The sequence below is a fragment of the Panulirus ornatus genome, chromosome 29 (genome assembly GCF_036320965.1).
Source record: "Panulirus ornatus isolate Po-2019 chromosome 29, ASM3632096v1, whole genome shotgun sequence".
In the NCBI taxonomy this organism is placed as follows: domain Eukaryota; kingdom Metazoa; phylum Arthropoda; class Malacostraca; order Decapoda; family Palinuridae; genus Panulirus; species Panulirus ornatus.
The window spans coordinates 11455942-11473571 of record NC_092252.1 but is presented as its reverse complement, the minus strand read 5'-3'; the positions used below and the strand labels follow the sequence as shown (position 1 = coordinate 11473571).

General features: G+C 44.7%; 3 protein-coding genes across 3 annotated transcripts; all 3 read right to left on the bottom strand.

The window, feature by feature from the left end:
* LOC139757947 (cuticle protein 19-like) lies at positions 1-3350 on the bottom strand. The gene is made up of 4 exons (XM_071678884.1): positions 2459-3350; positions 2133-2210; positions 1820-1957; positions 1-785 (listed from the first exon to the last, which is right to left on the bottom strand). Exons 1-4 carry the CDS (start codon positions 2468-2470, stop codon positions 642-644), a joined length of 372 nt encoding a protein of 123 aa, XP_071534985.1. The 5' UTR covers positions 2471-3350; the 3' UTR covers positions 1-641.
* A 4332-nt stretch (positions 3351-7682) lies between these two features.
* On the bottom strand, positions 7683-10302 carry LOC139758096 (pro-resilin-like). The gene is made up of 4 exons (XM_071679182.1): positions 10234-10302; positions 8502-8591; positions 8225-8362; positions 7683-8123 (listed from the first exon to the last, which is right to left on the bottom strand). Exons 1-4 carry the CDS (start codon positions 10243-10245, stop codon positions 7980-7982), a joined length of 384 nt encoding a protein of 127 aa, XP_071535283.1. The 5' UTR covers positions 10246-10302; the 3' UTR covers positions 7683-7979.
* A 5779-nt stretch (positions 10303-16081) lies between these two features.
* Positions 16082-17059, bottom strand: LOC139757946 (pupal cuticle protein Edg-84A-like). Its single transcript, XM_071678883.1, has 4 exons — positions 16998-17059; positions 16693-16782; positions 16418-16555; positions 16082-16307 (listed from the first exon to the last, which is right to left on the bottom strand). Exons 1-4 carry the CDS (start codon positions 17007-17009, stop codon positions 16167-16169), a joined length of 381 nt encoding a protein of 126 aa, XP_071534984.1. The 5' UTR covers positions 17010-17059; the 3' UTR covers positions 16082-16166.
* Positions 17060-17630: the final 571 nt, after the last annotated feature.

Below are 17630 nucleotides of genomic sequence, written 5' to 3'. Positions count from 1 at the left end.
CTGATGCATTCATTAGTACTAGACTTTTTGCTCAACACTCAGTAGTATCATGGAAATTGCAAACACCTTGTATGATACAGTGATAAGTAAAAGTGGTCAAGGAATTCTTGGATTTGAAAACTGCGGTGAGTGTGAGAACGTGAAGAAACGGGTCATCAATGGAGTGGAAATCTTGACTTAAAGAGGAGATAGGATCGTGGAAACTAGAGCTGAGGAATGCCTTTGAGAACACACTGATGGAGAAATTATTGAGTTCCAATGCCAAGATGTTATTGGACGTCTTGGGGAACTCTGGATCGAAGGAGTTAAGAGGCAGAGTTGAAACACTGTGGCTTCAACTAGTGAAGTGTGTGTGTGTTTGTGTGTATATGTGTGTGTGTGTGTGTGTGTGTGTGTGTGTGTGTGTGTGTGTGTGTGACTTTCAACAACAGTACTGTCATTTCTGGGCACTGCGTTTGTTTATTCTTGTCTGTAACGGGAGCGGTGGCTCATGAAATACCCTTTCATATAGAAACTCTTTTATTTCTTGTACTATACAACTTAACGGGATGAGTGATCCAGAGACGTTGTGCATGCCATAGACTACTAATGGTATGAGAGGTGAGTTCATGAGATGTGAGGTGTCATGGTTGATTTAGCTTCTACTGGTATGAGGCAGCGGGGGTGTATGAGTTCGAGCTGGGCCTGAAGATGGCGGGGGGTCCGTACTTCTCTGGGTGGATGGCCTCGCCGTAGTAGACGACCTCAGCCTGGTAGCCGTTGATGTCGTCGACTATGTAGTTCACCTGCAGGAGATCACGAGTTTTCAAAGAGCATTTCGTAAAAAAGAAAAAAATTATGTTTTCTAAATCTTTCATTTAGAATGTTGAGATATCTTTTTTTAATGTCCTGCCACTACAAAAGTATTTTTGGGTACGTATGTCGTCACCCCGTGCATCTGTGTGTGTGTGTGTGTGTGTGTGTGTGTGTGTGTGTGTGTGTCTGTCTGTCTGTCTGTGGACACAGTTCGTCAACACGGCAGCTCAAGAACAATACATGATGCAAGCGTCATGTACATAAATGTACATATTAATTAGAAAGACCCTTTTATTTATTTATTTATTTTTTTTGTAAGCACTCTAACTTGGGAATACTGAACTGAGGGAAGTTCATACTTACATCACATATGTGTTAAAGAGAAAAAACAAATGACATGGCGTACAAATCTTGCAGACTGAATGAGCTTAATAGCTTTCGTGTCCATACCAAAGTGAAAAGAAGGGAGGAAATTCACCAGTCTTACTTTGTGTTTGTGTCTTACTTTGGGTGTAGGATATCCTACGTGTGGAATGGAAAGAAAAGGCAAAAGGATGTTATTGTAGGTAGAGTAAGGCAAGGATGCTGAAGTGGATGGGAGTATGGAGCAGTCGTAAGGACGTTGATGAATAGTAATAAGTTTTGTAGAAACAGAGGGGGTACACCAGAGCTTTATATATATATATATATATATATATATATATATATATATATATATATATATATATATATATATAAGGGGTTGGTACGATGACTATTGTTACCAGAATCGAAACAACGGGACAGTGACGTTGTTAAACGTAGAAAGTAATGTAAACATAAAGTTGTTATGTGTAGGGCACATGGACATAGCCAGTTGGAGCTGGTGATGTCACTGTACCTCGGCCGTATTGTGGACGAGGGTTCCTTTTCTCTCGAATTTTTTTTTAATTAGAATTGAAATGGAATGCAAGCTTATTTTTCGGGACACAGGGCAACACGAGTGCTTTACCTGATGGCGTGTATCACTTCAAGGTCACCTTACCGTCTGCTTGCGACTGTCTGGGAGGAGGACGCTGTAGCTGCCTTTGACGACGTTCCCGTCGGACTGCTCCGTCTGCCCGAAGTTGGTGCCGGTGTAGTCGCTGTTCACACCGTACTGGAAGGCGTACGGGTCTCCGTCCTGGTTCACAGGTCGTAGGTTGTTAATACAGTTAGCAGTGAATTTGTATAGTTCGCTGACCTGATCTTTTGAGGCTCCTGGGGAGTGTCACTTTTAATCTACAGGACATCGTCATGTTCCATAGCTATACCCATCGACAACTGTAAAATGAAAGGGCAAAGTTGTGTTGACTCACCTCATAGTCATCTGAGGAGGTGTAGACGTCAAAGGGGGCGGAGAGAGCAGCACCCACCAGCATCAGCACTAGCATCGCCTGCGGGAGGAGAAAGCAAAGTCGCCTTTAATTTCGATCAGTATCGCTCCATCTTCATTATCAGTCAAGAAGACACCCTTTGAGTAGAGTGAGGTAGATAAGCTTATCTAACTTGAGCACTTCCGTACTCGACAAAGGGAAAAAGAAAAAAAAAAGGTTTGGCAAAATTGCTCCAGAGTTTGGAATTGACACTCGGGTTTTCTGGAGGTAAATCTGGACAGGGTGTGGTGATGGGAGGCGGGAGGCACCTTGCAGAACATGTTGGAAGGATGGTTGGGGAGTGAGTGGTGCCGGACTGAGGATGGGGCACGCCTTTATACCGAGGTTTCGAGCATGACCTTTGGCCCCCTCCGGCGACCGACACTATGCAATCCCATCAGTTCATCTGGACGAGCCAGCCTTCCTGCGAGTCATTTCGCATTTTGTAACTGGTGGGTCGGGTGAAAGGTTAAACGTCTCTGCTTGTTAATTTTGGAGATACTTCCCTGGTGCGGGGGCCGGGAATGCGTCTCCTCCCGGTTGGTGTAAGAGCCAAGTCCTTGGAGTGCCGGTCGGTCTTGCCTCCATGCCACGATGAACTGAAGCTCACACTTCCTGTCCTTGTTCCCACCTTCCTCTGTCGTGATGCCTCTCAGAAAGACGAGGAAAAGATTTATTTTTAGATGTACCATGCAAGAGGAGCGTGTCTGTACGAGCGTGACTTGAATTTTGACTGCAGAATGTTCGTTCTGTGTTATTTCGGCGAATATGAAGAGGGGAGAATATAACTGCATGTTCTGCTCGATTAGCGGAGTCTATTAGAGAAAATAGACTATATTACACTTCTATTTTTGTAACGTATCATTTGTAATTGCACGAATCATTTTCTCTTTTCCTCCTCCTGCATGATGGGCGAGAGCAGGTTATTAAGAAATTAATGGAAACGCTAATAATTAGCTCAAATGGATGTCAGTTTTTAATGTTAGATCATATTACTTCGCTCCCCGGAACTCAAATTTTTTTTTTATTTTCATTTCTGTTCAAGAACTGAAGTTACGCTACTTTTTTTTTATTGTTGTGGAACGGTAAGGATAGTTGGCAGTGTCAGCATAATGATCATCCACACATTTTGTATCCACTCGCATCACCCAGTCCTGAGGAAATGTTTCATAGCTCTCGTTGTTGCTTCAGATGTCGCTTCGCAGTGTCGGCTGGCAGGTGCTGAGGTTCGATTGTAGCTGAGGTGTAGCGTACATGCTCCAGCCTACAGATGGCAGTTTGGTGGGTAGAGCAGGCCACTCATGGTTCCTGGTAGGCAGGGATAGATAGCCCAACACTAGCCACCTGGTGGGCAGGGACTGCCTATCCCTGGCCACTTGGTGGGCAGGGACAGCCCAACACTAGGCAGCTGGTGGGCAGGGACAGACCAACACTAGCCACCTGGTGGGCAGGGACAGACCAACACTAGCCACCTGGTGGGCAGGGACAGACCAACACTAGCCACCTGGTGGGCAGGGACAGCCCTACACTGGCCACCTCGTGGGCAGAGACAGGCCAACACTAGCCACCTGGTGGGCAGAGACAGACCAACACTAGCCGCCTGGTGGGCAGGGACAGACCAACACCAGCCACCTGGTGTTCAGGGACAGACCATCATTGGCCGATTAATAGGCGTAAACATTCCGCCCTTCTGTCTGGTAGGCATAGACAGCCCAATCGAGAAGTGTCTGATTTGTATTGGAATGTACTTTATAATGTACTATTTGCATACGTTTGAATATTACTGTGATGAAACATATCGCCAAGAGCAAGTATTTCGAGAATTGATAGATTCGTTCGTTCAGCAGAATCGCGGAAATGTGAAGACATTAACGTGGAAGATCTAGGGTCAAGGATGTTAATCTGGAGGCGCAGCATTGTGTGAACCAGTACAATGGCTCCTAAGCCAGTAAAGACCGGAATTTAATATCGTCCGCACATTTAACATCGGCATCCGGATGTATTGTTATCCACACCACTCCTCAGCTTGCGGCACTCCCGGTGGATCTTTGCGGGGTCATGACGGCATCCGGGCGTAGGCATAGAAACAGGTGTGTTTACGTTTCCTCGTGAGCCAACACACGTGCCTGACGGCTCTGTGTCAGGTGTGGGTTCCTGGCCCGGGGTTGGTACACTCATGATCATTGTTGCTAGACGAACTGAAGTGTTAAGTGAGGCTCATTATTACCAGGAAGGGAGAGACACTGATCTCATACGTGATCGCTCACTCTTCCCTCCTCGTTGAGACACATCTCTGGTACTAAGCGCTCACACCCTCTCCTGGCTGACGTCCATCTCTGGTACTGAACTGTATGAAACTCTTCAGAGCTCCAGATGTTCATTGATGCTTGTTGAGTGATCACACTGCGCTGGGCGTCGTCATGCGAGTACTTGGCTCATCCGCCGTCCCTTCATGATTCATATCACATATGATCAACACCAAAGCAGTTCTAGTGACTTACCAGGGAGGTTAATCTTTTCTACCGTTCATGTCGTCTGTTAATGGCCTCGTGCCTTAAGCTGTTCGGGGTCTTTTAGTTGAAGTACCTTTCGGTAGTGTTCGTATAGGGACAGCATGTGTTGCCTGACTTTCTCAAAGGTTGTCGTATATTCGATCCATCGTCTCATATGCGTAAAGGACTGAAGCAGCGTTGACTGGCGTCTGGAGCGATTAGAACCTGGCGTACTGTCTGTTGCTGATTCGTGTGTGTACTCTCACGCCTCCGTCTCGAACTGTGTTCTATATAGTCATAACTGCAGTTGGCTAGGGTGTTTCGAGCCACAGTCAGCAGGCCTTCGTGCCCATGAAAACTTGGCTGGCCGGATCCACTTACGGTATACGTGTCTACAATTTTAAGGCATGTTGATATATATTTTATTTTCATCCATGATGTAATCCGTACTTGCTGATACTATGATAGATATAGAAGGATTTGGGTCTTTGGGGACTTTGATTTGATCTGTAACCCATGTATGGAGCCTTTTGAATTCCGTAGTGTTATTTTGTTCAGTCTTCCTCGTTTTGTCATGTTACAGGGAATCATTTTTCGAGCTCTGAATGAGGGCCGCCCTACCTTCCAGGATGTGTGCATACGTCGTCGGTGTAGGTTCTCCCTGCTGTTCAGAGAGTGGAGCTTGAGTGATCCTATTTGTGCTCATTTAGTATATGACACGTGAGGATGTGGGTGTGTGGGTTGTCAGTCCCAAGGGTTGGGGGGTTAGCAGTGTGCAGCAGTATTCGTCGTCTGGAGAGTGGGTGAGCGTCATTGTCGTTGGTTTTGCCTGTCGTTACCACACGAGTGGGGAAAAAATATTTTTCTCAACTCGGAAGTATCTTTTAGGTTTTTGTGACTCACAAGAACAGGTGGCTCGTTTAGAAAGCATCGGCTGGCAGGAACTGGTATCTTCACCTGATCCAGAAAGCATGACATACAACGTTTTTTTTAAGGGAGAGTGAGAGAGAGAGAGAGACATTTTAATGACATTTTGTACCTCATGATCATGATTTGTTACGAAGAGAGTGTGTGGTGTTCACCTACGGTGGTGTTAAGAGGAATGACGGATTTCATGGGAATATATATATATATATATATATATATATATATATATATATATATATATATATATATATATATATATACATACACGAACTACGTCGTCATGCGGCGTTGCTTATAGTATTTTGTCTTACGTAGTGGATGGCAGTCATTGTAGGGACTGCAGCATTCTTATCAGACCAGACAGGAGAAAGAAAAATGTCTTTTTAAGAAACTGAAAAGAATAATATCATGCATTCCGCGAGATCGCTATTTTTAAGAGAATCCACTGAAGGATTGTAAGAATTAAAAATGGAATTGTCCTGCTGACACAGTAAAAGAAAAAATGCATTGAACGTCAAAAGTGACTCAAAAGAATTCTACAGATATAGGAGAAGGAAAACGATATAGGAGAAGGAAGAAAACGATATAGGGGAAGGAAGAAAACGATATAGGGGGAAGAAGAAAACGATATAGGAGAAGAAAGAACACGATATAGGGGAAGGAAGAAAACGATATAGGAGAAGGAAGAAAACGATATAGGAGAAGGATGAAAACGATATAGGGGAAAGAAGAAAACGATATAGGGGAAGGAAGAAAATGATATAGGGGAAAGAAGAAAACGATATAGGGGAAAGAAGAAAACGATATAGGGAAGGAAGAAAACTATATAGGGGAAGGAAGAACACGATATAGGGGAAGGGAGAAAACGATATAGCGGAAGGAAGAAAACGATATAGGAGAAGGAAGAAAACGATATAGGGGAAGGAAGAAAACGACACTTAGAGGACTGCGAACTAAGGTTTCATCGCTGGACGAGACCTCGACTTAGGTACGTGCGCTGGAAGACGTTACTCAAATGTTCCAGATCCACGTAAGATCTGCGCACGTACATGCCATGATTTTTACACTGATGGAATAAAAGAAATTTGAAGATAGGCGCGATCACTCACTCGTCATGTAACAACGTTCAATCCAGTACAGGTGACCTTTTATTCAAAGAACTAATTCTTGAAGTACACTTTCCACTGTTAAGGTTATATCAGTAAATCATATCACAGGGGAAGATGTCCCTGGAGGCGGATGTTGGCAAGTGTCACTCCGTTGTTTAGAAATGTTGGACAGAATGATACATTGTTGTTTAGTTACCCCTCACCTCAGAGCTGTGGAAAATGTTAGAAACAAATGTAAGATACGAGATTTTTTTGTCTCTCTCTTAGGATGTGAAATTAATCCGGTTTCCGTAATGACAGATTCCATCATATTGATTAGAGTATATATATATATATGTATATATATATATATATATATATATATATATATATATATATATATATATATATATATATATATAGGAAAGGATCACAATTTTGCGCGTGATCAAGATATTCCTATGAGTCCACGGGGAAAATGAAACACGATAAATCCCAAGTGCACTTTCGTGTAATAATCACATCATCAGGGGAGATACAAGAGAGAAATATAAGTCAGTTGATTTACATAGAAGAGACGAAGCTAGGACGCCATTTGGTAAACATGTTTACCGAATGAGATGCGAGGCACAATGGTGGTCTCTTTTTAAGTAAGGCGAGCTTGAGGGAAGACGAAGGAATCTGGAATGTTTTGCCCTTCAGGAATCGAGACCCCGTGGTGATTGGACAGTCGTTTTAAAGATACGCACAAAGATATATCATCGATATTTTAGAGATGTCCCAAATACACCGGGATCTTGTGGCTGGAGATGGCGTTCCGAAGCTACGAAGTGAAGTGTTTCAGGAATGTAGTGAAAGATTCCTACGTCAGTGGAGCCATGGGAAAACTGGAGTAATCCCAGCCACTATTGTCAGCACCAAAACAATAAACTCAAGTCAAGAAGACATAGGATGATCATTTCCAGTTTTTTGGTTTTTATGGTCAAGGTAATGATCAGGTGGCCTGGTTACAAGCCGATGGGACTATGTAGTCCCTGTGTGCTGTGTATGTACTCGATGTACTGTGTGTATATTTTATGAACCATTGGTTTAATCACTGCAGTAGGTGTTAGAGGCAGGGAAATGTTATCAAGTATTTATCTTTATTCCTTACAGAAAGAATGTCTAAATCATCATATGTCTGAAAACTTGGTACTTGCCGTAACCATATGGTGGAGTGAAGGGTTGAGCTTTAGATGAAGTTTTGAGTTAGAATGATATTTGGAATGACTTTATTATTATTATTATTGGTATGAAGGAGAGGGATGGTATGAGTCCTGGTACTGGGGCTTGAAGGTGACGGGTGGACCGTACTCGTAGGGGTACTGGGCCTCACCGTAGTAGCTGACCTCAGCGTGGTAGCCGTATTCGTCGGCCACGTACGTCACCTGCCGGAGACCACAAGTTTTAACACCTAAGTTATACCCCAAAGCTTTTATCATTAAGACAGTTTAAAGGCTGTGCATCATAAGTAAACAGATTATCTTACCGTCTGTTTGCGACCGTCAGGGAGGAGGACGGTGTAGGAGCCACGGACAGTTTTACCGTCAGATTCCTCAGTCTGACCGAAGTCGGTGCCGGCGTACTCGTCCTGAACTCCATAGGCAAAATTGTACGGCGTCGGCTCCTGTACGAAAAGACACATGTAATGCAGACTTCGTTTGGTGTGGCTGACCTTATTCTATATACATCTCGGTAGTTTGAAAGCTTGCCTTTCTGGGAAAGTTCACTGTAAACCTGTAGAGACTTCAAAAGGTCGGACTAACCTCATAGTATTGGTTGTTGTATGATGGGGCGGAGTAGAGGTCAGCTGGGGCGGCGAGGGCCACGCCCACCAGCACCAGCACCAGGGACGCCTGAGGGAGGGAAGGAGTCGCAGGTTATTATCGTACTGTACTGTAGGTCTTCAGTTAAAATGATTGTTCATAAGCAAGAAAAATCCCTAAGATTTACGGTGATTTCTTAAATTCAGCCCACATAACGTAGGGTAAAATGACTTTAAGACGGGAAGATCTTGCCTCATAATCGTTGGATTACTGTCATTAATCGCTAAGAGTAGAATAAAGAAAATGGTGACGTAGTACACACACACACACACACAATTTGCAAATGCCTCTATGGTAAATGCGACTACTGACGGTGTCATAATACACAAGATGTTTATACTGGGAATGTTTGGTTAAATGAGACTGTGGGTTGATAACCATCATAGCATCCAAGACCTTACACGCCCTTGTCAACCTATACCACCTTCAGTGGTATAGGTTCTCTTCCTCAGGGGAGGGCATTGGAACATACGCTGTTTTTCGTTCTCATACGCGACAGTCGGAGAACCAGTTACCAGCCTTATTCATTGCAGTTTGTCCCGGAACAAGTTCGAATATTGCGTCTACAAGTGTGCATGGAACAACCCATCCAGCGAACCACAGAAGATAAACTTGCTGTTTAGTGAAGACTTTTAAGTTTTTCAGCCATATTAAGCGTTAGCCACTTCGCTGTGGTGGGTTGGGTGTGACTACAATGAAACGCCATCATTTCGGACGAAGAAGAACATCAAAGACGTCGAAGTAATAATGTCTCATCACCTTAGCGTCAGGGAGCACAACATAGCGACAGTTTCCTCCTCAGTGATGATGTCGGGTTCCATGTAGCCGACCATCAAGGCATGCGAGGAAAACTGAGTCTGCGACATTATTCAAGGCCTTTACGCGCTTCGAGGGAGATTCCGTCTGTTCTGTAGTGAGGCTGGCGGAATTCTCGGGCAGGCAGATGCGTGGATGATCATCCGCGGCCCACACTCACTCACGCCCTCTCTCTCTCTCTCTCTCTCTCTCTCTCTCTCTCTCTCTCTCTCTCTCTCTCTCTCTCTCAGAAACGAGAAGTTTCCTGGCAACGGCAGAAAGCACTGAGGCTTTACTCTCTCGGGCACACGAGGAAGATGCAATGTACATATGGAAAATCCTGGAATGCATGGTTTCCAGTCTTCTTTGGGGGGTGTGGGGGAAAAAGTCCCCCTTGGCATGGAAGACTGTAAGATATCACGACAGAAATATGAGTCTGTCCCAAGTAAGGTATGAATGTGTAAAAGACACGGGGGGACGCGCTAAAGCTCGCTCAGTCCACTGCGTGCTGGAGTCTGAAATATTACTATGTACACCACCGCCTCGTAGTGATCTTCAGGCTCTCGCAGGATATACGTCTGTAGGGTTACTTGGTCACTCAGGTTCTTGGAGGGCTGGCACTTAGACTTACGGGTTGCGGCTCAAAACAGCCTGACTGATCAGAGGAACACCAGAGCACCTTGAGGGAGGGAGGGGGTCGAAGGGTCTCCGGAACCCAGCGTAAAGGAGACGTAAACGTATGAACACACTTATGGTAAATTCATTTCGTCACAGGATTGCTATACTTTTTTCTCTCTCCCTCTCTCGTGTGTAACACAGTGTTGAAGATGTAAGACCGGATCGGTTATGTCGGTAAAACTTGAGGTTTTGGAGGCACCTTGTAGAACATGTCGAGGGGAAGGTGAGCAGCGAGGGAGTGATGCCAGACTGGCGATGGTCCACACCTTTATACTGAGGCTCCTCCAGCTCAACCTTGGGCCCTCCCACCAGTGCCAACACATTACACGGCTGATAGATAGTACGTCGTCCGTCACTCGAGAACCCCAGCGTTTCATGTTGGCCGTGTTTCCCACACGTCATCGTCCGTATTTCGTAATTCTGGAAAGCTTACAACCACACACACACACACACACACACACACACACACACACACACACACACACACACACACACACACACCCTCCGCACTCTTCCATTAGAATACCGAACTTGAAGCAGGTGATGACCTTAGATTTCTCCGTGACACAGGATACACGTGCTCGTGTGTGTGTGTGTGTGTGTGTGTGTCTGTTGTCAGTAGTTTGGCATCTTTGATCCCGGGTGCTTGTGACCTTATGCTATTTTTCTTGCCTCACTTTTAGAGTCTCGTGATGGAAAAGAGAGAGAAAAAAAAAAGAAATGAGATAGAAAAGGTGCATAAGACGGATTTTAATGCACGACAAAAGCATTATGTAATGATGACACGACAGTGCTCAGAATAGACAAGGTTTTCTGTAATTGCAGGATGGTGGTGGTAGTAGTAGGTTTCAGTTGGACTAATTTTCTTGTACTTATCGAGGATGATTTTACAGGGGTTAAGAAGAAAAAAAAAAAACAAATGACAAGACACCTTGACAACTATGCATATATTTCTGTTTTTTATTTACATTGACCTCAACAGAAACAGTTTATATAAGTGCCATGATAAAAGATTATTAGAAAACGTTATGAATCCTGGCTTTACGACCCATTATCACCGATAGCCAATAAGGTCAACGACAAGTAACGTGACAGGTAGTAAGCATGACTATCAGTGATATGTCTGTACGGGATTTGGTTGCTCGTGGTATATCTCGTTGGTCGGTGTGTTTGCCTCTGCCTTACGTCCCGTCTCTTGTAAATTCTCCGTCTGTTTATCCACCACAGCTCGACGTGGATCCAAGCTTGTGTCGTTACTGCGATCAGTCTCACTGATATGGTAAACAGCCCATTGTGAGAACCTACAAGCAGAGATGTAAGGCTTCCCCCGTGGAACGTTAATGTCAGCCAGAATTATGAACTGACAGCCAGAGAAGGGAATATTATGAGGTCATTGCCTTCCGCGCCGTGATCCTCCTCCCTCATCGTCGTCCGTAAATAGTGATTTTTGCGAGCGTGTCAATGTTAGTCCTTCGTCTCCGTGGGTTTGGACTGGGTCTTGTGGGTGTATGGCACCACCTGGCCCGAGCAGTGTGGAAGTGTTAGGTTATTCCAAAGTTTGGAGGGTCATTGGCTCTAGCTCAGTCTGCCTTGTGTAATAGTATGACAGTCTCACTAGCAGTATGCTGGGTCATACCTCATGTTGTTGGTATGAGGTGCCTAATATTCAATCCACTGGGTATGCCAGAACCTCGTGATGCTGGGCCGCAAGTGGCATGTTGAACGCCACGAGATGTATGTGCTTGACCGAAGTGTGTGCGGTGATGAAAGCCCGTCAAAACACCTGTGCTGGTCCTGACATTTCCAGTCGTCTTGGAGGTTAAGAAAGCACGGTAAGGTGTGGCCAGAGAACCTCCCCCTCCTCCAGGCACTCTACGTGATCTCTTGACCAGGCGCTAGCGGCTAAACTTGCAACTCAGTTCATCGAACATTTCAGTATATTCCAAGCTTGTAACTAGAAAATGATATAGGACTATAACTGCCAGGGAACCAGTGTAATGTTCTTGAACTTCATTTGAGGGTTCGTATCTTTGGATTATGAAGTCTTTGAGGGAAAAGGTGGTTGTCTGTGGTGTTTAAAAGGTCAGCACGACTGAGCTGGTCATTATCAGAATGAACCCTCCATGAGCAAGGGGCCAAAACTCTACATAAGTACAGGTCACCTTCTGGAAATCGTACCTTTTGCTATGGAAGAGAAAAATCAGAATTTCGTCATATGGTTTCGGGTGACAGGATTTCAGTTTTGCCCCAGATTTATTCTGAATATCGTTTTTTTGATGATTTGGGACCGTTTAGAAGTATCTTCTGCAGCTGAGTGCGGAGGAAAATTTACGTATGTTGATATTGGTGAAGGAATATTTACAATGGTATCCATCATCATGTTTTATTTTCGTCATGGCCGTAAAGCTTTACCGCAATCAGATTCTTACCTCAGCTGGAGTGGCTCATTATGATCCTCAGAAGGTCACCTGCAGTTGCAGTGGCAGACGATGATCCACTTGTAACGTTGACAGGCCAGGGTAATGGTGGGGTTTTTTGAGTGAAATACCCAGCAGTGGCCTACTAGGCCTAAGGCCATCTTGTGGGCAGGCCTAACTCGCCTAGCCAGCCACGGGGTTGTGATTCAGCTGGAGAGGGTCTTCCACGCTAGCCAGCCACGGGGTTGTGATTCGGCTGAAGAGGGTCTTCCAGGGTTGTACATGTCAGGGAACACTGTCCTCACTGACGGGCCTAACAAGACTACCATACCATGGGCTAGTAGCGTTCTGTACCCGTATACCAAAGCATTATCGTGTCTATTGTAGACTCGTTTTTCCTCATGGTATATTCCCCAGGAAAGAGGCGTCACTCAGGCGTTTCGGTGGTATCGCGAGCCTTGCCACAGTCGTCACCTAATGACGGTATTATTGATAATCATTCGTTCATTTCATGCTCATTCGCAGCGGCGTCGTGACAGGTGTGATTTCAAAGACCCAGGTGGAGCTCCCACAGACCCGACGTTTGGTCAAGGCCAGCTTTTCACCGTTGTATTTTTCCCTCAAGTGTTGTGTGTCACTGATGTGTGTGTGTGAATATAGAGTATGAGTTGCGTCACCTTCCATGGGAAAAGAAACAAGAAAATTACGTTTCTCAACCATCGTCTGAGTTACTCTTGACTGTACGTAGAAAATGTAGAGAAAAAAAAAAGATGTAGATTCAACTAAAACACGAGTGAGTAATTTTTGATGCACATTCGTGAAACATGGAAAATGTATCTTGTTATTACCTACATACGACTCGTTATGTAGTTCACAATTATTACCGAGGAAATAAGCATAACAGCGGTAGCGTGACTGCTTATCTCTCTCTCTCTCTCTCTCTCTCTCTCTCTCTCTCTCTCTCTCTCTCTCTCTCTCTCTCTCTCTCTCTCTCTCTCTTTTTGTCTTGGAGAAATAACATAATTCGTGGCTTCGAACAAGTGCCTCAGTTGTTTATAATTTCTCGGTGTGAGCCACAGTCCCATGGCTGGTAGCGCTTCGTTCGTTCAGCATTTGTTCGGAATGTGTGGCCACATTTGCGTGCTTCACTTGTTCGGATTATAATTGAGACATGTACCACAGTGACCCATGGCTTCAGTTGCTTCAGTGTTGCCTTCTTTGTTGTGGATAGTGGATGAAAAGGAAAAGAGGAATTGCTATACTTTACCATAATTTCGGGTACATTTATTTATTTACTCATTTTGGATTCTTTGGACGTGATTCGACTCACAGTTCACATGAAGAATTCGTTCTAATCCACTTTGGTTGCCATTAGTGAAATGATTTAAGACATGTTTTGGGAAATGATGTTTCCTTTTAAACTGTCCCCTATTTTTTTTTTCAGTCGTAACTTTCGATCAGGGAGGCCGGATCGTAACTGACATCGAGAAAATGGCTAAAAAAAAAAAAAAAAAGTAGATACAGTACAGAAGTACGAAGTGAAGAGAAAATGAGAGTTTTTGTGAAAGTGGAAATCCTGCTCCCTTTTCTTCAGAGTAGGTCGTAGTTACTGTAACGGTGTACGGAAATAAACAGACGTCTGCAACGCCTGCAGCTCAAAATAAACCTGTGGCGCAGTGTTTTCCTGGGTGTATCATGGTCTGTCTACCTAATGGCAGGTGCAAACAAACGTCCAGCCTGTTCTTGGCAGCAGAACTCCAAAGCGTTGTTTACAGAAATGCGAAAACCGACGCTGAGGCGCAGGACAAGTGGGTTACGTTTTGAGGTCAGACTGGTAGATTTTGTGAGGTCGGATTACTTTGGACTCTTGTCTTGTTTACTTAAACGAATATTTACGTAGGACCTTCCCAGATGTGAGAGCACTACAGTGTACAACAGATTCTTCTTTTTATTATTATTATTATTTTAGCCATTATCAGTGGCTAGATTATTATGCCTCGCATATCAGTACGAGAACAAGTCAGCCGTTTATATAATGAGAGCAGAAGCGTAGCGTACGTACGGCACCTGAACAGGACTTTGGCAGAGCGTAATCTGCGCGCATGCTGCGCTGGACGAGATGGTCGGTACTGCGATGCCAAGTGTGTTGTTGACTGTTGGTATTACAAAGCCAACAGAGGGAGTAAGAAAGTTGGGTGAAGGGAAGATTACAGAAATAGGAAGAAACTGGGTCGTAAAGGCATTACTTCTCGAGTGGTTGCGACTGACCCACTGTTAAATCCCGCTCATGTCTGAATTCGTGACGTAAGTTGACGTAGATCGATCAGGGGAAAAAGATGGGAGTTGAGTGTGAAAGAAAGTGGATGCGTGCAGTATTGATGGCATCGGCTGTGAGGGCCTTTGAACATATGAGGAAAAGAGAAAATCACTGATGACAGCGAGGAAGGGTTTATGAGACATGACAAAGTCTTGGGGGACGATAATCTGTATTGGGAAAGGAGGGGGCAAAGTATGTACGTAGACAGCTGAGGAGAGGAACTTGCCTGAGATGAAAGTGTACACTGTATTAGACGAAAGAGCGAGAGAAGAAAGCCAGAGGAAGGAGAGCTTAAGAGACCAGAACTATGATGCCACACCTTGTCAGAAGTTTGCTATATATGAACAGGTAGAGTATAGGATTATCCTGTGTCTGTCGGAGAGGGTGACCAGGTATTAGCAAGGTAGGAAAGGACGATGAAGGAGAAGACTATTATGAGAGATTCAAAATGCTCAAGAAGGTAGAATTTGAGCAGAGATTCAAGCATTTTGGAGATGATAGAAGCCACAGAGGTAGGACCACAGTTGGAAGGGTTTGGAACAGACGACTTTTATGATGGGTTGTGTCACTGCGTATTTTCCTTTCCAAGCAGAAGCGAAACCACGGAACATGCTCGAGCGCGAAGCAGACATTAGCGCATTCCTTCAGAATCTCATGAGGAGGTGAGCCAGCTGGCCCGTACACCTTACTTGTGTCTGCAGAGAATAGCTCTTCCTTTTACCGGCATGAACGAAAAGTGGTTAAAAGAATAAGGATGAGGGAGAGGCATGTCAAGGGTAGAGGGAATGTTAGTTATCTAAGATGGAGTTAGAGAGAAAAAGAGTCATGAGAGTTCCTTTGTCGTAAGGGGGAGAGGACGAACGCATCGTCGGAGCGGAAAAACAAAAGGAAAGGAGCAACGGCAGAAGTGGTTGGAGATAATTTTGGCTGGAGAGAGAGAGAGAGAGAGAGAGAGAGAGAGAGAGAGAGAGAGAGAGAGAGAGAGGCCTGTCACTGGAAGAAGAGGAGAGACTTTCACACTTCCTTCGAGATAGAAGAAACGCCGCTGTATCTGCCGGTTTCGGGACACAGGTGAAAGCTTGACAGCAGAGAGTCGAGGAAGGAGGGTCTTTCCCTATTGGAGATACCAGGCCCCTTGCCGTAGTGGCCTGAGAACGGGATTCGTTGAATTACGGACAGGAGGAAGAGTACCCTTGGCGAAAACAACAATAACCAACTCCGTACACTCACCAGGGACGGAAGCATCGCCCAAGGAGAGGAGAGGCCCTCCCACGGAAAGTCTTGGCAGTAGGGTAGTAAATAATCCCATTAAGTCTTGTTTCTTATATTTGGTTTATTACAGAATTGATGGATACTGGACAGGTAATGATATGATGACAGGGGATATACATAGTAGTTTTATTGGTATGAGGGAGAGGGGTGGTATGAGTCCTGGGGCTTGAAGGTGACGGGTGGACCGTACTCGTAGGGGTACTGGGCCTCACCGTAGTAGCTGACCTCAGCCTGGTAGCCGTTGTAGTCGTCGGCCACGTACGTCACCTGCCGGAGACCAGAGGATTTAATACGTAATATTAGTCTTATCAAGAAGCATTTATGTATGAGATCGTTTCTTGGTTATTTACCGCATAAGTAAAAACCCTTTGCCTTACCGTCTGTTTGCGACCGTCTGAGAGCTGGACGGTGTAGGAGCCACGGACAGTTTTACCGTCAGATTCCTCAGTCTGACCGAAGTCGGTGCCGGCGTACTCGTCCTGAACTCCATAGGCAAAATTGTACGGCGTCGGCTCCTGTACGAAAAGACACATGTAATGCAGACTTCGTTTGGTGTGGCTGACCTTATTCTATATACATCTCGGTAGTTTGAAACTTGCCTTTCTGGGAAAGTTCACTGTAAACCAATGGAGACTTCAAAAGGTGGACTAACCTCATAGTATTGGTTGTTGTATGATGGGGCGGAGTAGAGGTCAGCTGGGGCGGCAAGGGCCACGCCCACCAGCACCAGCACCAGGGACGCCTGAGGGAGGGAAGGAGTCGCAGGTTATTTTGGTTACGGTGCTTATTGTACTTTTAAGAGAACGAATTACAGCTCAAGGTAGTTGTCTTGAACCTATTCTAAGATGCATACAGTTGCATCGTGTCGGATTTGTGTCATCACAACGTCTTTTTTTTCTCAAGTTTGTAACACAGGTTAACTGAAGGTATATGACTGAACATGAGGTTTGGAGGCACCTTGTAGAACATGTCGAGGAGATGGTTGGCGAGCGAGTGATGCCAGACTGGCGATGATCCACACCTTTATACTGAGGCTCCTCCAGCTCAACCTTGGGCCCTCCCACCGGTGCCAACACATTACACGGCTGGTAGATAGTCCGTCCGTCTCTCGAGAACCCAACATTTCGTGTTAGCCAACCTTCCAGTCATTCATTGGTGTTTGGAGTCATTGAAAGGCTGAGGTACTCCAGTACGCTACGAACAGACGATGACCAGGGATGTCTTCATAGCCCAGCTATACATAAGCCTCAACCTCTGCAGGTTTAAAGTTAAGGATTTCATATTTCCCGTTATTCATCAGCATTTTATTCCACAGTTTTATTTGTAAAAGCGAAAATAAAAAGTAGAGTAATTGTGATGTTTACTGTAGCGTAATGGAAGAGTTACATGCCGTATCAGACAAGATTATTGTAACCTTAAATGAAAGTGATTTTGTTTTTCTTTCCTGTATTCTGTTTGGTATTTTGTTTGATTAGTTAAATGTTTGAAGAAGAAAGACCTTGGAGCTCTATTTATGTATCTTTTCGTTACTGTTTTAAAGGCAAATTGAAGTATGAAGTTAGAAAGAACATACACCTGTGACAGGTCTAT